The sequence below is a fragment of the Pithys albifrons genome, chromosome 2 (genome assembly GCF_047495875.1).
Source record: "Pithys albifrons albifrons isolate INPA30051 chromosome 2, PitAlb_v1, whole genome shotgun sequence".
NCBI classification, from domain to species: domain Eukaryota; kingdom Metazoa; phylum Chordata; class Aves; order Passeriformes; family Thamnophilidae; genus Pithys; species Pithys albifrons.
This window is the reverse complement of record NC_092459.1, coordinates 105803458-105817649: the sequence shown is the minus strand read 5'-3', so window position 1 is coordinate 105817649 and position 14192 is coordinate 105803458. Positions and strand designations below refer to the sequence as shown.

Below are 14192 nucleotides of genomic sequence, written 5' to 3'. Positions count from 1 at the left end.
TGGATTTGTCTGTGAAATCTGTATTGCTATTGAATTTAGCAAATTTTCCTACGTACTTGCCAAGACACAAGACTCTGTTGTGTGGAAGTGTTCTGAATTCAAAGCTGTCTTTAGTTCATGCATACTGTGAGCAAAATTAGTGTAATAGGAACCTAGCACTTACACCCATCTTGTGTGCTAGATTTGAAATCCCGGAGCCTGAGCCAACGGAAGCCGACCGTATTGCTATGGAGAATGGAGACCAGCCCCTTAGTGCCGAGTTAAAAAGATTTAGGAAGGAGTACATTCAGCCTGTGCAGCTACGGTGGGTTTTGCATCAACGTGAGCCAAACTGAACTCCTTTCAGTCTTTTGAAGTACCTTCTTAGAATCATAGAATCTTAGAATCGTCTGGGTTGGAAAACACCTCTGAGATCATCAAGTCCAACCCTTGGTCCAACTCCAGTCAGTTTACCAGATCATGGCACTCAGTGCCACGTCCAGTCTCAGTTTAAAAACCTCCAGGGATGGTGAATCCACCACCTCTCTGGGCAGGCTGTTCCAATGCCTGATTACTCTCTCTGGAAAGAATTTTTTTCTGATCTCCAACTTAAATTTCCCCTGGCAGATCTTGAGCCCATGCCCCCTTGTCCTATTGCTGAGTGCCTGGGAGAGGAGACCAACCCCCACCTGGCTAGAACTTCCCTTCAGGTAGTTATAGACAGTGATGAAGTCACCTCTGAGCCTCCCCTTCTCTAGACTAATCAGCCCCAGCTCCCTCAGCCTCTCCCCATAGGACTTGTGCTCCAGTCTCTTCCCCAGCCTTGTTGCTCTTCTCTGTACCCGCTCCAGCACCTCAATATCTTTCCTGAACTGAGGGGCCAAGAACTGAACACAGTACTCAAGGTGTGGCCTCACCAACGCAGAGTACAGGGGAAGGATCACTGCCCTGGTCCTTCTGGCTGTGCTGTTTTTGATACAGGACAGGATCCCATTGGCCTTCTTGGCCACCTGGGCACACTGTTGGCTCATGTTGAGCTTCCTGTCAATTAGTACCCCCAGGTCTCTTTCTGCTTGGCTGCTCTCCAGCCACTCTCTGCCCAGCCTGTAGCACTGCATGGGGTTGTTGTAGCCAAAGTGCAGGACTCGGCACTTGGCCTTATTGAACTTCATCCCATTGCAATCAGCCCATCTGGCATCTTCTGGATGCCTCCTTGTGATACTAGCAGCCTTTCTTGTAGTGCTTTGATGGGGAAAAGTAGACTGTATTATGGAGCGTTTACTTATTCTTTAATTTGCAGAGTATTAAATGTATGTCGACACTGGGTAGAACACCATTTCTATGACTTTGAACGAGATGCTGATCTTCTAAAACGTTTGGAGGAATTCTTTGGAACAGTAAGAGGTACTTACATTTTCTTTATCATAAAGCATCCCTTCCCTTTTCAAAGATATGGAATGGAATTACTTTTCACTGAGCAGATAAACAGGATTGCCTATTAAATACTCCATAAAGAGCATGAAGTAAACTTTCATCAATCCCACACATGCTATTATTCAAAATCTGGCACCTGTTCACAGTAATGATTATTATTTACATGAATAAGTACTGGTTTTGTTGTAAAGGGATTGAAATAATGCAAAATAATAAGAACTGAGCAATGATCAGGACAGAATAATTGTTTTGATTGCCATCTTAAACTTTACACAGGAGTAATTTTTATAAAAGTTTGATGATGGAAATCACTAGTTTTTTGAAACAAGGCTTTCCAGGTATTTCACAGTGCACTTTAGAACTGTAGGGCACTTTGCAGTTGTGATTGTACACACTTTTCCTGTTCCTTTTTAAATAAAACCAAGACAGATAAAGGAGCAGTTTCTGGCAAAATACTATGTCAGAGAAACATTTAATAGTTATTTAGCAATTAAAAACAGAGGATAATGAGCCAGCTGGTTTAGTAGGAGTTACTGGTAGGTTTTCAGTGGACTCATGCATGAAATTCTTATGGTGTAGAGCTAAAAAGGCGTTTGGCTTTTTGATTTTATTCTGAGCTTTTATGGTAAATGCAGTACAGGGAGAAGTTTCTCCCTGTTTGTTATTTTGGCTTTCTGTGTTTTTTGGATATGTACTGTTGCCTAGAGTATAATGTTCAGGGTATTTGCAGAACTGCATGTTGGGCAAAAGAAGGTTAGTTTCCATAAACTCATAGTAAACTCAGAAAAGAAAGGAAAACATCCAAATCAGAGCAGGAGCCTCATTTGGGTGTTCTGATTTGTGATTGGCAAACTTGTGTTCAGTATTGGCTGTTGAGGAATTCTTTTATTTGTTTGAATACTTTTAGACTTTTGTGAGAACACCACTTTTAAAGAATAAATGGTTGCTTTAATTCAGTGGGTTTAGGGTTTAAATCCAAAGATTTCTGAATTATACTGACCTCTTAGGAAAAGCAGTATTAAGAGGAACTAAAAAGTCATTTTTTCTGTGTGCCAGGCAAAGCAATGAAGAAATGGGTTGAATCGATCACGAAGATAATCAACCGGAAAAAGCAGGCACAAGCCATTGGGCCGAGTCACAACATCACCTTTGAGAGCCCACCCCCGGCGATTGAGTGGCACATAAGCAAACCAGGACACACAGAGACTTTTGACTTGCTCACTTTGCATCCCATAGAAATTGCTCGGCAGCTCACTTTACTTGAGTCTGATTTTTATAGGTAGCTTTCCTCCACTGGAAAACACATGACACAAATCAAAATATTCTTGAAATTGTTTCTGGGGGCCCCAGATGTGAAGCCCCACAGTAGGTCAAGGGACTCTACCAGTACTGTATATTAATTGCTATTTTTGCAGAAAAAAACCCTCTGAAATACCATATTTGTTTAATCCTCCCCAGGCTAACGTGCAGTACATGTGACTGTTGTATGCTGTTAATTGTATTGTACTCCAGCTTTCTCTTCTTATTTTCTGAGTAGATCAACCTTTGAGAAGTATGAACAATTATTAAATCAGGTATTTTGTATCCTGGTTTGTGATGCAAATTAATGGACTGTATCGGATCTCATCAGCTCACATTTTATTATGGTGACTGAGATAGGGACATCATTCTTCATTTAGTAGAACAGAGGTGGTTAAGAATTACATAGACTAACGGTTACTTACAGTCTAAAAAAGAAGTGTGGAAATACCAGTAATTTAGTTATGAGGGGAGCCTAACGTTATAGAAGAGAAGTGATACCTTAAGAATTTATTTCTAAATAAGAATTCCAAATTTAATGAAAATAAAGAGGAGTTTGTGTTCTTTCCTGCTTTTAATTACATTTTTTTGATAATACGTCCACTTTTCTAGAGCTGTGCAGCCATCTGAACTTGTTGGAAGTGTGTGGACAAAGGAAGATAAAGAAATTAATTCTCCCAACCTTCTCAAAATGATAAGGCATACAACTAACCTCACTTTGTGGTTTGAAAAGTAAGTGACTTTTCCAAATCTGCACCTACTCCATATCTGGGCATTTACAGTCCATTCACGAGGTTACTGTGAAGAATTCTGTTCTGGGAGAATTCCTGTTTGGAGTTGTGTTTAGATGCTAAAACTGGTCTCTGCAAGAATTTTAACATAATGGTCTCAGCTGTTTATTCTTAGAATATTTTCAAATCTCTAAACATGTTCAGAACTGTCTTAAGTAATTTGATAAACTCATATTTGTTTATGTAACAGCTTAATATTTGATTTTTGAAAACTCATCAAGGCTTTAATGCAAAATCAAATGTTCTTATGTATTTAGATGCATTGTAGAAACAGAAAACCTAGAGGAAAGAGTAATTGTAGTGAGCCGGATAATTGAGATCCTGCAAGTTTTTCAAGAGCTAAACAACTTCAATGGTGTCCTTGAGATTGTCAGTGCTATGAACTCTGCTGCAGTGTATAGGTTGGATCACACATTTGAGGTACAGTGAAACCTTTTCCATTTTTGGAGTGGAAGTGTAATGCAGTGTACCTTAGCTACATTAAAAGCCTGTTTTTTTCAGCCATCATGTACTTCAGAGAAGGAGCAAGGAAAGTAAATTCCCCAAGAAATTAATGTCAGGGTGTAGTAGAGAGGGTTTTTTCCTTGGTTTCAGAAGCAAGAAATCCATCCTCGCTTAAGAAAGGCATCTCAGACTGTTGGGGCACCGTCCTCATGGTCTCTGATTTAAATATCAGTGGAGACCTTTACTCAGTATTATTGCTGGGCTGCACTTCTACCCTGTGTTTCCAAACAACTTGTCAATTCTTTCTTTTAAGCAAATTCCAAGTCGCCAGAAGAAGATTTTAGAAGAAGCTTATGAGCTGAGTGAGGATCATTATAAGAAATACTTGGCAAAACTCAGGTCCATTAATCCTCCTTGTGTGCCTTTTTTTGGTAAGTACATTTGGTTTGAACAAGCTGTATCACACATAAACATTTGGAAAGTATTGAGTTAAGGTACTAAAAAATATGAACAACAGTGAGAAGTCAGTTTTAACAGGTCAGATGGGTTGGAATTTCAGATGCCCAGACATTAATTGCATATATGTGAAAGAAAAATGAGACTGACTATTAATTGCAGATTTTATTTAATAAGCAAGGATAATCTGTAGTAAGGATAACTGTAAAATAACGGTATCTGTAGTATCTTATGTACATATTTACTCATTTTTACTTCAAGTGTGGTTTGAAACAACCAGAAATATCTTCAATGGAATGCAGTCACATAGAAATATTATTGCCGTTGACTAGTAGAGAAAGAACCCCCTTCCTCATCCAGAGTTCCAACAAATAAAGCTAGAGTCTCATTTCTATTAAAAAGTAGTATTTCTGTAAAAGTAGAGTTTTGGAAGAAAGCCTCCTCTTTATCATCAGACTTAACAGTTCTTCTTTGAAGTAGATTGCTGACATTTAGCAAATTGTTATGTTAAACAAATGACATGCCTATTTCTTGAGCAAGCTACTGAAATGTTTGTTACATGTCAGTTCCAAATCTGGACATTGCACTTGTCCAACACAGCTTCAGGCCAAGACTGAAGGAAAAGTGTTGATGGTGTTTTTGGCCTTTTACAGACTGGGGAAGGATATACTCCAGAACTCTGCAAAGATCTGATCACCTAAGAAACTTTCTGTCCTGCCTCAGAGATGAGTGGTGGTTAGCAGGATCACATGTGAACAGCTTCAGTTAGTTCTGTCAAGTTAAGCTTGGAAGAGTCATAATGACAGTTCCAGATGCATTATCTGTGGAGAGCACTTTTCATTCTGATCTTCAAATGATTTGATGCAATTATGAAGCCAGGATAAAATCTGAAAATAATTTTTTGGAATTTAGTTGGGGTATCTAGTGGAGCAGAGCTGTTAAGAGCACGTGTTCAGTGTACTCTTTTAGTGCAAAATGTTAGTAGTGTTCAGTTGTGTGAGCCTCCTAAAAAATAGAAGGTTGCGTAGACTTTGGGGCTTAAAAAACAGCTTTCTGGGAAAGGCATGTTAAAATATTTAAATTGTTGCCCTTGTTTGAAAATTAGGTGGAAATCTCTTATTGACCCTCACAGAGAAGTTTTCTAAATAACAGCAATGCACAAATTAAATTCTCTAAGACTTTTTGTATTCCAGTCATGACTTCCTGCTTGTTTTGTACTACATGTTGAGAACCTCTTCTGTGTGTTCTTTAGGGATTTACTTAACTAACATTTTGAAAACAGAAGAAGGCAATCCTGAATTTCTAAAGCGACACGGGAAAGAACTTATAAACTTCAGCAAGAGAAGAAAAGTAGCTGAAATAACAGGAGAAATACAACAGTACCAGAACCAGCCATATTGTTTAAGAGTGGAATTTGACATCAGGGTAAGTGACGTGATTTCCTTGAGTCCATGCACTGAGCTACTTTCGTGGTGATTCTCTCAGCTGACAGACCATAAGGATAGACTCGAATTCACATAGACTGAATATGACTGAATCAAAGATGAGCAGAAGGTCTGTAATAAAACCTCTCTGGGGTCACCCTATAAAAAAGGGCAGAAAGCTCAGTACTTGCAGTTTGGTGGTGTTTGTTGCATTTTTTCTCAGATACCGGGACATTGGCAGATCTTATTAATCAGTGTTAAACAGGAAGTGAAAGTAGCAGTTTCTCACTGTCCTTCACTCAGTTGCAATTATTTGTCCAGTTGTCTTTTACTCCTCTGTTACACTGACTTTGTGTTTCCAGCACTGTGTTTACATCATGAGTTGATGGTGTTGATACCCACATTTTTCTTTCTCCTCGTACTTGTTCTACTTGTTCCGAGGTGTTCTCTAGTCCTCTCTGATTTCCTTTCTTCCTTTTTTCTTTTTTTTCACTATCTTTTGAGCTACATACTTTCAGAGAGTCATAGAGCTGGTTATCTTAAAAGATACTGCAAGATTTGCCTTTGCTCTTTGTTCTCCTCAGGCTTTGAATGCATTTTGAGAGCAGTCTTCGCTGCATCACTGTAAAGATGGACTACATGCAGCTTCATCTGAAGATGTTTGAGCTAACTTGGTCTGATTTTGCACTGCAGAAAGTCTTTAAGTTGCTTGCACAGTTGGTTTTCAGTCCAAGCATAGCACTAACAATGCCCAGCAAAGGGCTGGCAACTAGCAGATATAATAGCTTAAAAGTCTGTTGTTACTTCTGACTTTTTCTCTCTTCTTTTGAACAGTTAGGATCATTTGTGCAGTAGAAACAAACAGTACTAACAAGCAGCTTAGATGACAAGTTTTCTACCTTCTTGTATTTCAGAGATTTTTCGAAAACCTGAATCCAATGGGCAACAGCGTGGAGACAGAATTTACAGATTATCTGTTCAACAAGTCACTAGAGATAGAGCCACGAAATGTCAAACCTCCTCCAAGATTTGTTAGTATTCAACTTTTGTAAAATTTTTTTTCAAAAAGTGCTTATGTTGGTCTTTCATAGATAGCAGAAGTCATTTTAGATCTCTTGCTTCATAAATACAAAGCTACATTTATGTCTTTCGATTTTGGTTGATACTATCTTTTTTATTGTTTCAGCCCAAAAAATACAGCTATCCTCTCAAGTCCCCAGGTGTTCGTCCTTCTAATCCAAGGCCAGGTGCCATGAGACATCCTACACCCCTGCAACAAGAGCCAAGAAAAATCAGCTACAGCCGCATCCCAGAGAGCGAGACTGAAGCTACAGCCTCTGCACCAAACTCTCCCCGGACGCCTCTGACCCCTCCCCCTGCTTCTGCAACTTCAAGCACCACAGACGCCTGCAGTGTGTTTGATTCGGATCCTTCCAGTCCTTTTCATACAAGTAGGTGCTAATGGACAGTCTACCAACAATGTGCCTGTTAGATTTTGTGATGAAATCACGTTTAGTCTTCTAAAGTGACTGTAGAGATAGTTGCTTTTGTCTCCTTGGAGCAGCAAAAACTTTCACTACCTTTTAAAAATTCCTTTTTTCTTAAGAGTTTTTATTACAAAGAAACTGAACAGAGTTAGGTGTGTGTCGTAGTTTAAAGGAAACCAAGGTGTCTTTCTAAACTAGAGAAAGGGACTCTTTCTGAATAACAAACGCTACACCCCTTTTCAATTTAAGGGAAAAACCCTTTAATTAGAAAATATATAGAAAAGGATAAAAATTCTTAACTACTATATATATATAAATATATATATATGTATAACACACTATAAACCAGACCAGAGCAAAATATAAATCTATCTATCTACCTATCTCTATATCAATATCTATCTATCTATCTATCTCTATATGTATATGAAAACACACTATAAAAACAGACCAGAGCCCTGTAGCAAAACCTGAAAACGTGTCTCTCCGTGCAATTCTATTTACGGACAGCAGGTGGCAGTGTCGCACCTCGGGTGGCCGCCAGGGTCGGACTCGGTCTTTTTTTTCCGCCTTTTCCGTGGGACAGAGTAGACTCTCTCCTTGTCCTTTGTTCAAAGAAGGAAACGCTGGGAGTTGGGGTTGATCTTCAGGAATCTGCAGCAAATCCAAAGGGTGGCTCTCACTTTCTCTTTCTTTGAAGCCCAGGGTGCACAGAGAGAGTTGGAGGGGCAAAACGGGGAGAGCCAAGCTAGAAAGGAGTGTCCTCCAAGGTGCACTCACCAGCTCAGCAAATCGATGGCTTCTAGTCACAGCAGCCTCCAAAACCAAACTGAAGCCCAGCACCAGGGAAAACTCCTCTCCCTCACCTCTCCCCAGCAAACAAGTTGGAACAAAGGAGTTGGCCACTCCTTTGTTATCTAGTGGTGTGGAGGTCTGAAGGTTAGCTCTCAAACTTCTGTGTTGGTAGAAGGAAATTCCATTAAATATTTTGAAACCAGAACAGTGTGTTACATAGATACTATTAAAACTTCAAAACAGAAGGAAGAGATCCATCTGTAGTGTTTATATATGTCTCAAAAAATCTTATGGGATTGCTGCTGTGTATATATATATGTGGTGAATGTATTTGGTGAGTATCTGATGATGAACAATGAGAGTCAAAAGTAAATGTTTTGTGGGTGCCTGATTCTACTGTCTGCCCTTCCGAATTGGTTTCAGTGTATGTGGATGTTTTTCCTGCAGAACTTAAAATCAGTATTTCCTTGGTTTAAATCCATCAGGACCTGTCCACAACTGTTTTCTTCTGTGTTCACCAACATACAAGGAAGCTTATATTTTATGGTGTTCTCTCAGTAATTAGTAATGGATATAGCCTCCTTTTACATAGGAGGGCTTCCAAAGGTTAGTCCTGTGTTCAGCTGGTTGCTACAAGGAGGGAAAATGATTTGCTAAAAGCAGAAGTTGCTTAGCAGAGCAGTGGTGTGGTTGAGTGTCCAAGACAGGTTTCTGGAATTCCTCTTCAGAAGATACTTCTTCATTGTTGTGTTGGCTCATCAACTGCAGGTTCGGGATATTGTTTTAGTCTTGTTGTAATATAAGAACAAGTTTTTGGTGTGGTTTTGGTCTCGAGGATTACTTAAGAGTGTGACCTGATGGCCATAGAGATGTTTGGAGCTCACAAAAGCAGTTTGCCTAGAAGCTGCAAGTTGAAGGTTTGTTTCATTGTCTTTAATGCTGTCTTGATTGTGATGCTTTTTATGAGCAAATGCATTTATTATCTATGACACATTTGTTGGACACAATAATATTGAGTTGAACAGAAGTTACCAACTTTTTTTTTTATATCCACCAGGATCTGCTTCTGTATCATCCATAAACTTCATCAAAAATTCAGATGATGCTCCTGTCCCTCCTCCAGTTCCTCCAAGAAGACGACCAGAATCTGCCCCAGCTGAATCCTCCCCATCAAAAGTAAGTAAGGAGAAAAAAGGTAATTTGTTCTTCTGGGAACAGAGGACAGGGTATGATAGAAAAGTAACTCTTAAAGACAGATATAAATTTATTTTTGAACAACTGTATGTGAAAGAGTAAGCAGCCATATATATATTTCACAGCTCTGCCTCATTACATCTTGATCTCAAACAAATGAAAACAGATGGGACCTAAACTTATGGTTAGAAATGTGCTTATCTACTGATGTGCTGTGCTCAGGCTCTTATATTGCTTGTGAGAACTTGAGGCTTCAGGCAGATGTTTTCATCTCCAATATTTGTTCCAGAGTATAATTTTAGGATTTATGAGTGGAGGTGAAGAACTGACAAAAACAGTAATGATGGAAGTGATGTACACAACTCAATCCTTGAAAAGTTTCATCAGAATATTTGACCCTGATGATGTGGTGCTCAAGCACTTACCTTCCTTTCTTGTTTACTCACCCTGTCTGCCTGCCTCCTTAAGCCGTTGCTGTTTTCCTTTTACATTTATCTGACAGCTGGGATCTGATCCAGCCTCTGTTGCAGGCAGTGTCAAATTTCTCCTGATTTCAGTGGGAGCTAGTTTGTGACTTCAGATTTGAAAATCCCATTCAAAATTACTTCAGAGCACATATGTCTTTGAAGAGGGTTTGTATGTGGCTCTTCAGCAAGTTGTTGTTTTCAGACTACAGAGGATTGTATTGACAGTCAACAGGATTTTAACACTTCACATTCCTAGTAAAATGGAATTGAAAACATCATATACATGATAGGTTGTTGGGGACCAGCAGTTACCCTGTCATTGGGGTCTGCAGCTTGGGAACTGTTTACTTGCATAATTCTGACTGCTTAATTCCATCTTCTGAGCATTATTTTTTTCTCTGCTCAGCATCACTGGCCTCTACCTTTTCCTCATTTTTGTGAGGAAGTATCTGGTGTGTTTACACACCCCAAGTGCTTGTTTTTGGGGAGGTGCTGGAAGATACCCAAACCTCCCCAGCAAGCAGACCTGGAACTAGCATGAAAATTGTTGCTTTGACCATTCTTTACATTGCTTTTGTCCCTCTCTGTGCATCTTCATTCCTTCTATCCCTTGGCTGGTAACTTATGCATCGATGCAGCCCTGCTAAGACCGATGTGCAGTGCAGAAGCTTTGCTTCTGTTTCACAGCACAGTCCTGTTCTTTGTTGCCACTCTAAAATTATACTGAATTTAATGTTTGTGTATCTCAGATTACTTCTGCACACCTGGACAACCCACCAGCAATCCCTCCTAGGCAACCAACCTCTAAAGTGTATTCACCAAGGTACTCAGTGCCTGATCGGACCTCCATCTCTGACTCCTGTGTTACCACTGCAAACCCTCCTGAGTTACCACCACGAGAACCTGTGCGAACGCCAGATGTTTTCTCTAGCTCACCACTACATCTCCAACCTCCACCGTTGGGGAGAAAAAGCGAACTTGGTAACACCTTTTTCCCAAACAGTCCATCTCCGTTTACTCCCCCTCCCCCTCAGACACCTTCTCCACATGTAGCACGGAGGCATCTTCCATCACCACCTTTGATACCGCAAGATGTGGACCTCCCTTCTGTTGCTGGACCACCTGTTCCTCCACGACAAAGCACTTCTCAGCATATCCCAAAGCTTCCTCCAAAAACTTACAAAAGGGAGCACACACACCCATCAATGCATCGGGATGGACCACCGTTGCTGGAGAACGCCCACTCCTCCTGAACTGTCCCTCGCACTGGGAGTTACATTTTCCTGGTGCTATGTCTGTTGCTGGCAATGGATGCACTGAACCTGGTGGTGTCAAGGAGTTGGGATGTGTATGCCAAACACTAAAAACTCTCCAATACATTGGAAATGTCGTGTACAGAAATGGAATTGCAAAAACAGACTTTCTAGTGGAAAACTCGGTTAACTTGCTATTCTTGTTAAAGTATGCAGGCCATTGTTCTAAAGTAATTGGACAGCTGATTGTACCAGAAAACAGGCTTGAGAGACTTCTTTGACCAATGGGCAGAGACTGTGTTTGTGTAATGATCAATAATGTCCAGTACAGAAAGGAAAACAGTCTTGAATCCATCATTTCCATACAGTGGCACAGTTTTTGGAATGAAAACATTATGCACTTTTTTTAAATCTCCAACAGGGAACTTTATATCCTTCTTAATTTTCCTTTGCTTTACTTACTCCCTGCTTTAAAATACCTTCCTAAAGTTATGAGAAGGACTGTGAGGAAGATCTGTGGTATCTAACCGAGCTAGAATTAAGGCAAAGCACTGTATTGTGGTCCTGTTTACAAGTTGTTATACTGAGTAGTAGGGGGTACCTAGTCTTCACCAAAGAGGTACTTTATTATTATTTTCTGAAATACTGTGGTGCCAGTTCAAACATAAATATTTGCCAGGAAGCATAATATCAAATTATTGCTTTCTTTAGATAGGGCAGATGAAAGTCTTACATCATTGGGGTGACAGCAAATTTTTTTTAAAAGCAGCACTATCATCTGAAGCAAATATTCTACTACATTTAGAAGACTGTTAATCTCTGCTAGGTTATGTCATGTTCTTTTTAAGGTTTACTGATAATCCATTTCATGGCTAGTAGCTATTCTTTTTCAGTCATGCCATGAAAACAGTCACTTGTCTATTCCATAGCTATTGTCATGTTTTACTAACAATAGATTAATCAGCATACATAGAATTGCGTTGCAGTTGCATAAATCGTGTGTATATAGTGAATGTTGCATAAATATACTTGCAGATTGTTTTTAATTTAATTGAAATAAAGATAAAGATATGTTTGGCTGACATACGTTAAATTATTACATGGACAAATGTTCACCTTAGTTTTTCAGGTAATCACTGAAGGGGATAAAAACCTATGTTGTGGTACATATTTTTCCTAGTTTGATGCATGTATTTTAGTAGTAAGTCTGAATAGAAGTTGGGTTTGGCATGCTACAAAATAATAATTTAGTAATATTGAAGAAGCTGGGTTACTCCCAAAGTGAGTTGTTATAAAATCTCACGCCTCCTGTATGATACATATTAGAAAAAATCCAACTTATATTAATCTTTACAGTGGCTTTCTCTCTCCAAGAAAGTGTATGTTACAAGTATTCTGACATGGATTATCCATAAACCTGTGTGCTGCTCTTCAGCTCCAGACAGTACTGGAGCAATAATGGATGGCAGTTACTGAAGAAAAGCAGCTCTATAATCTCCTCTACAGTAGGTATGTGAAGCATAAAGTATCTCATCCTCAGTTAATATGGCTCATGGGGCAAAGTAAAATTCTCTCACATTTCCTCTTTGGAAAAAAACCCCGCATTTCATCATCTTGGAAAGCTGTCAGCGATGGTGATAATTGAATTGAATGATGATGGAAATCACCTTTTTTAATGCTTTCAGCAATGCCATTGACCAGGGCCCTTTGATCCTTTAGTGTGGTCATAACATTTTGGAAAGCATTCTCATTTCATCGACAGGAATCGCAGTTTTCACCATAGTCAAATCTCAAGATTGTCAGTGGTATTCCGTCTTTGGTGTAGTTAACAATTACGTTTTGAAACATTTTTTCCTGGCAAAAGAAGAAAAAGTGAAGGTCTCAAAACCTTGGGTTCAGAGGAGCTTTGTAAAAATTCTCAAGTCACAGGAGGCACAGTTTACGTTATCACTTCTTTGGGTATAAACACCATGATAACCATAGTGTTGGCAATGTTATCTAAATTATTAGCTTATCAATAGATAACTAGGAAAACTCCTTAAAAGGTAGACTTGTATTTCTTCTGTATTTCTTCTTCAGCACATTCTCGTCTGTGCTCTTGTGCAGCCAAGGCAAACTAAGCTGAAGGCAATTGGGAAAGTTGCTCAGTTAGACCTCCTATGGGGTCCTGCTAATCAGCAGATTTCTCAAATGGCAGTAGGCCTCTGTTTGTGAAATAGGGAAGCTGTTTCATATTTGTGGTTGAGGATACTCACACAATAGGTGATAATGGCCACCATGCAAGAACCTAACATGTTCTTTGTTCTTTGCATCCCAGCAGAATGGGTCAGTCCTACGTGCCCAAATCGTGGTGTTGACTCAGCTGCAAACAGGAAGTGAGAATCTAACCTGTTGCATTTAGAATAGGAGTTTTGAGTAGAACTGCCAAGCCACTAGTTTATGTAATGACAGGTTTGTGTTAATGATTTTTAATCTGGAGTGACTTCTTGTTTGAACCGTGGTCACATTAGTGGCAATACTTTTCACATAGAAAATGAAATAATTTTACTGATGCTGTCTCCTCCGTAAAATTACCCTGGATGATCTCGTGGGGCCTGGGGTGATCTGGTATGGCCTGGACAATGAAACATGCTTTGTGTAGGCTTGGAGAGCTACTGTATTACTCTAGAGGTCTGATACATGGCCAAAAGTCAGCCTAAACAACTGTAAACTGGGTTATAATGGTCAGCAGAACTTTGTAGGTATGGTACTTAAAAGTTGGTGCTGTTTCACCTCCAGGTTTCTATGTTATGTATAGTGTAGTGCAACAGTGGAGCATAACCTGGGTTGTTTGTTATCTTTCAGACAGGTTGTATCTTACCTCAGAAGAGCCCTACGGGAATTTGGAAGCCCTGGAATTCCAAGCGCAAGGTCCTGCACCTGAATTGGGGTAACCACTGGTTTCAATACAGGCTGGGGGATGAAAGGGGTTGAAGGACTTGGAAGTGTTGGTTGACAAGAAGCTCGGTGTGACCCAGCAATGTGCACTCATAGCCCAGAAAGCCAAAGGTATCTTGGGCTGCATCCAAAGCACCATGAGCAGTAAGTCTTGGAGGTGATTCTGCCCCTCTGCTCCACTGTAGTAAGACCCCATCTGGGACACTGCGTCTGCCTCTGGGGTCCTCTGCAC

At 39.9% G+C, this 14192-nt stretch overlaps 1 protein-coding gene across 5 annotated transcripts in view; it reads left to right on the top strand.

Moving 5' to 3' along the window:
- SOS1 (SOS Ras/Rac guanine nucleotide exchange factor 1) overlaps positions 1 to 12105 on the top strand; it is a 49298-nt gene extending 37193 nt beyond the window's left edge. For all 5 annotated transcript variants that reach the window (XM_071581341.1, XM_071581358.1, XM_071581349.1 and 2 more), the window contains 11 exons: positions 182 to 304; positions 1280 to 1383; positions 2470 to 2692; positions 3325 to 3444; positions 3761 to 3923; positions 4261 to 4378; positions 5656 to 5828; positions 6742 to 6858; positions 7014 to 7278; positions 9167 to 9285; positions 10520 to 12105. In XM_071581341.1, coding sequence (XP_071437442.1) covers positions 182 to 304; positions 1280 to 1383; positions 2470 to 2692; positions 3325 to 3444; positions 3761 to 3923; positions 4261 to 4378; positions 5656 to 5828; positions 6742 to 6858; positions 7014 to 7278; positions 9167 to 9285; positions 10520 to 11023 — 2029 coding nt within the window. In that variant the 3' untranslated portion in view covers positions 11024 to 12105. The remainder of the gene's footprint in view (positions 1 to 181; positions 305 to 1279; positions 1384 to 2469; positions 2693 to 3324; positions 3445 to 3760; positions 3924 to 4260; positions 4379 to 5655; positions 5829 to 6741; positions 6859 to 7013; positions 7279 to 9166; positions 9286 to 10519) is intronic.
- Positions 12106 to 14192: the final 2087 nt, after the last annotated feature.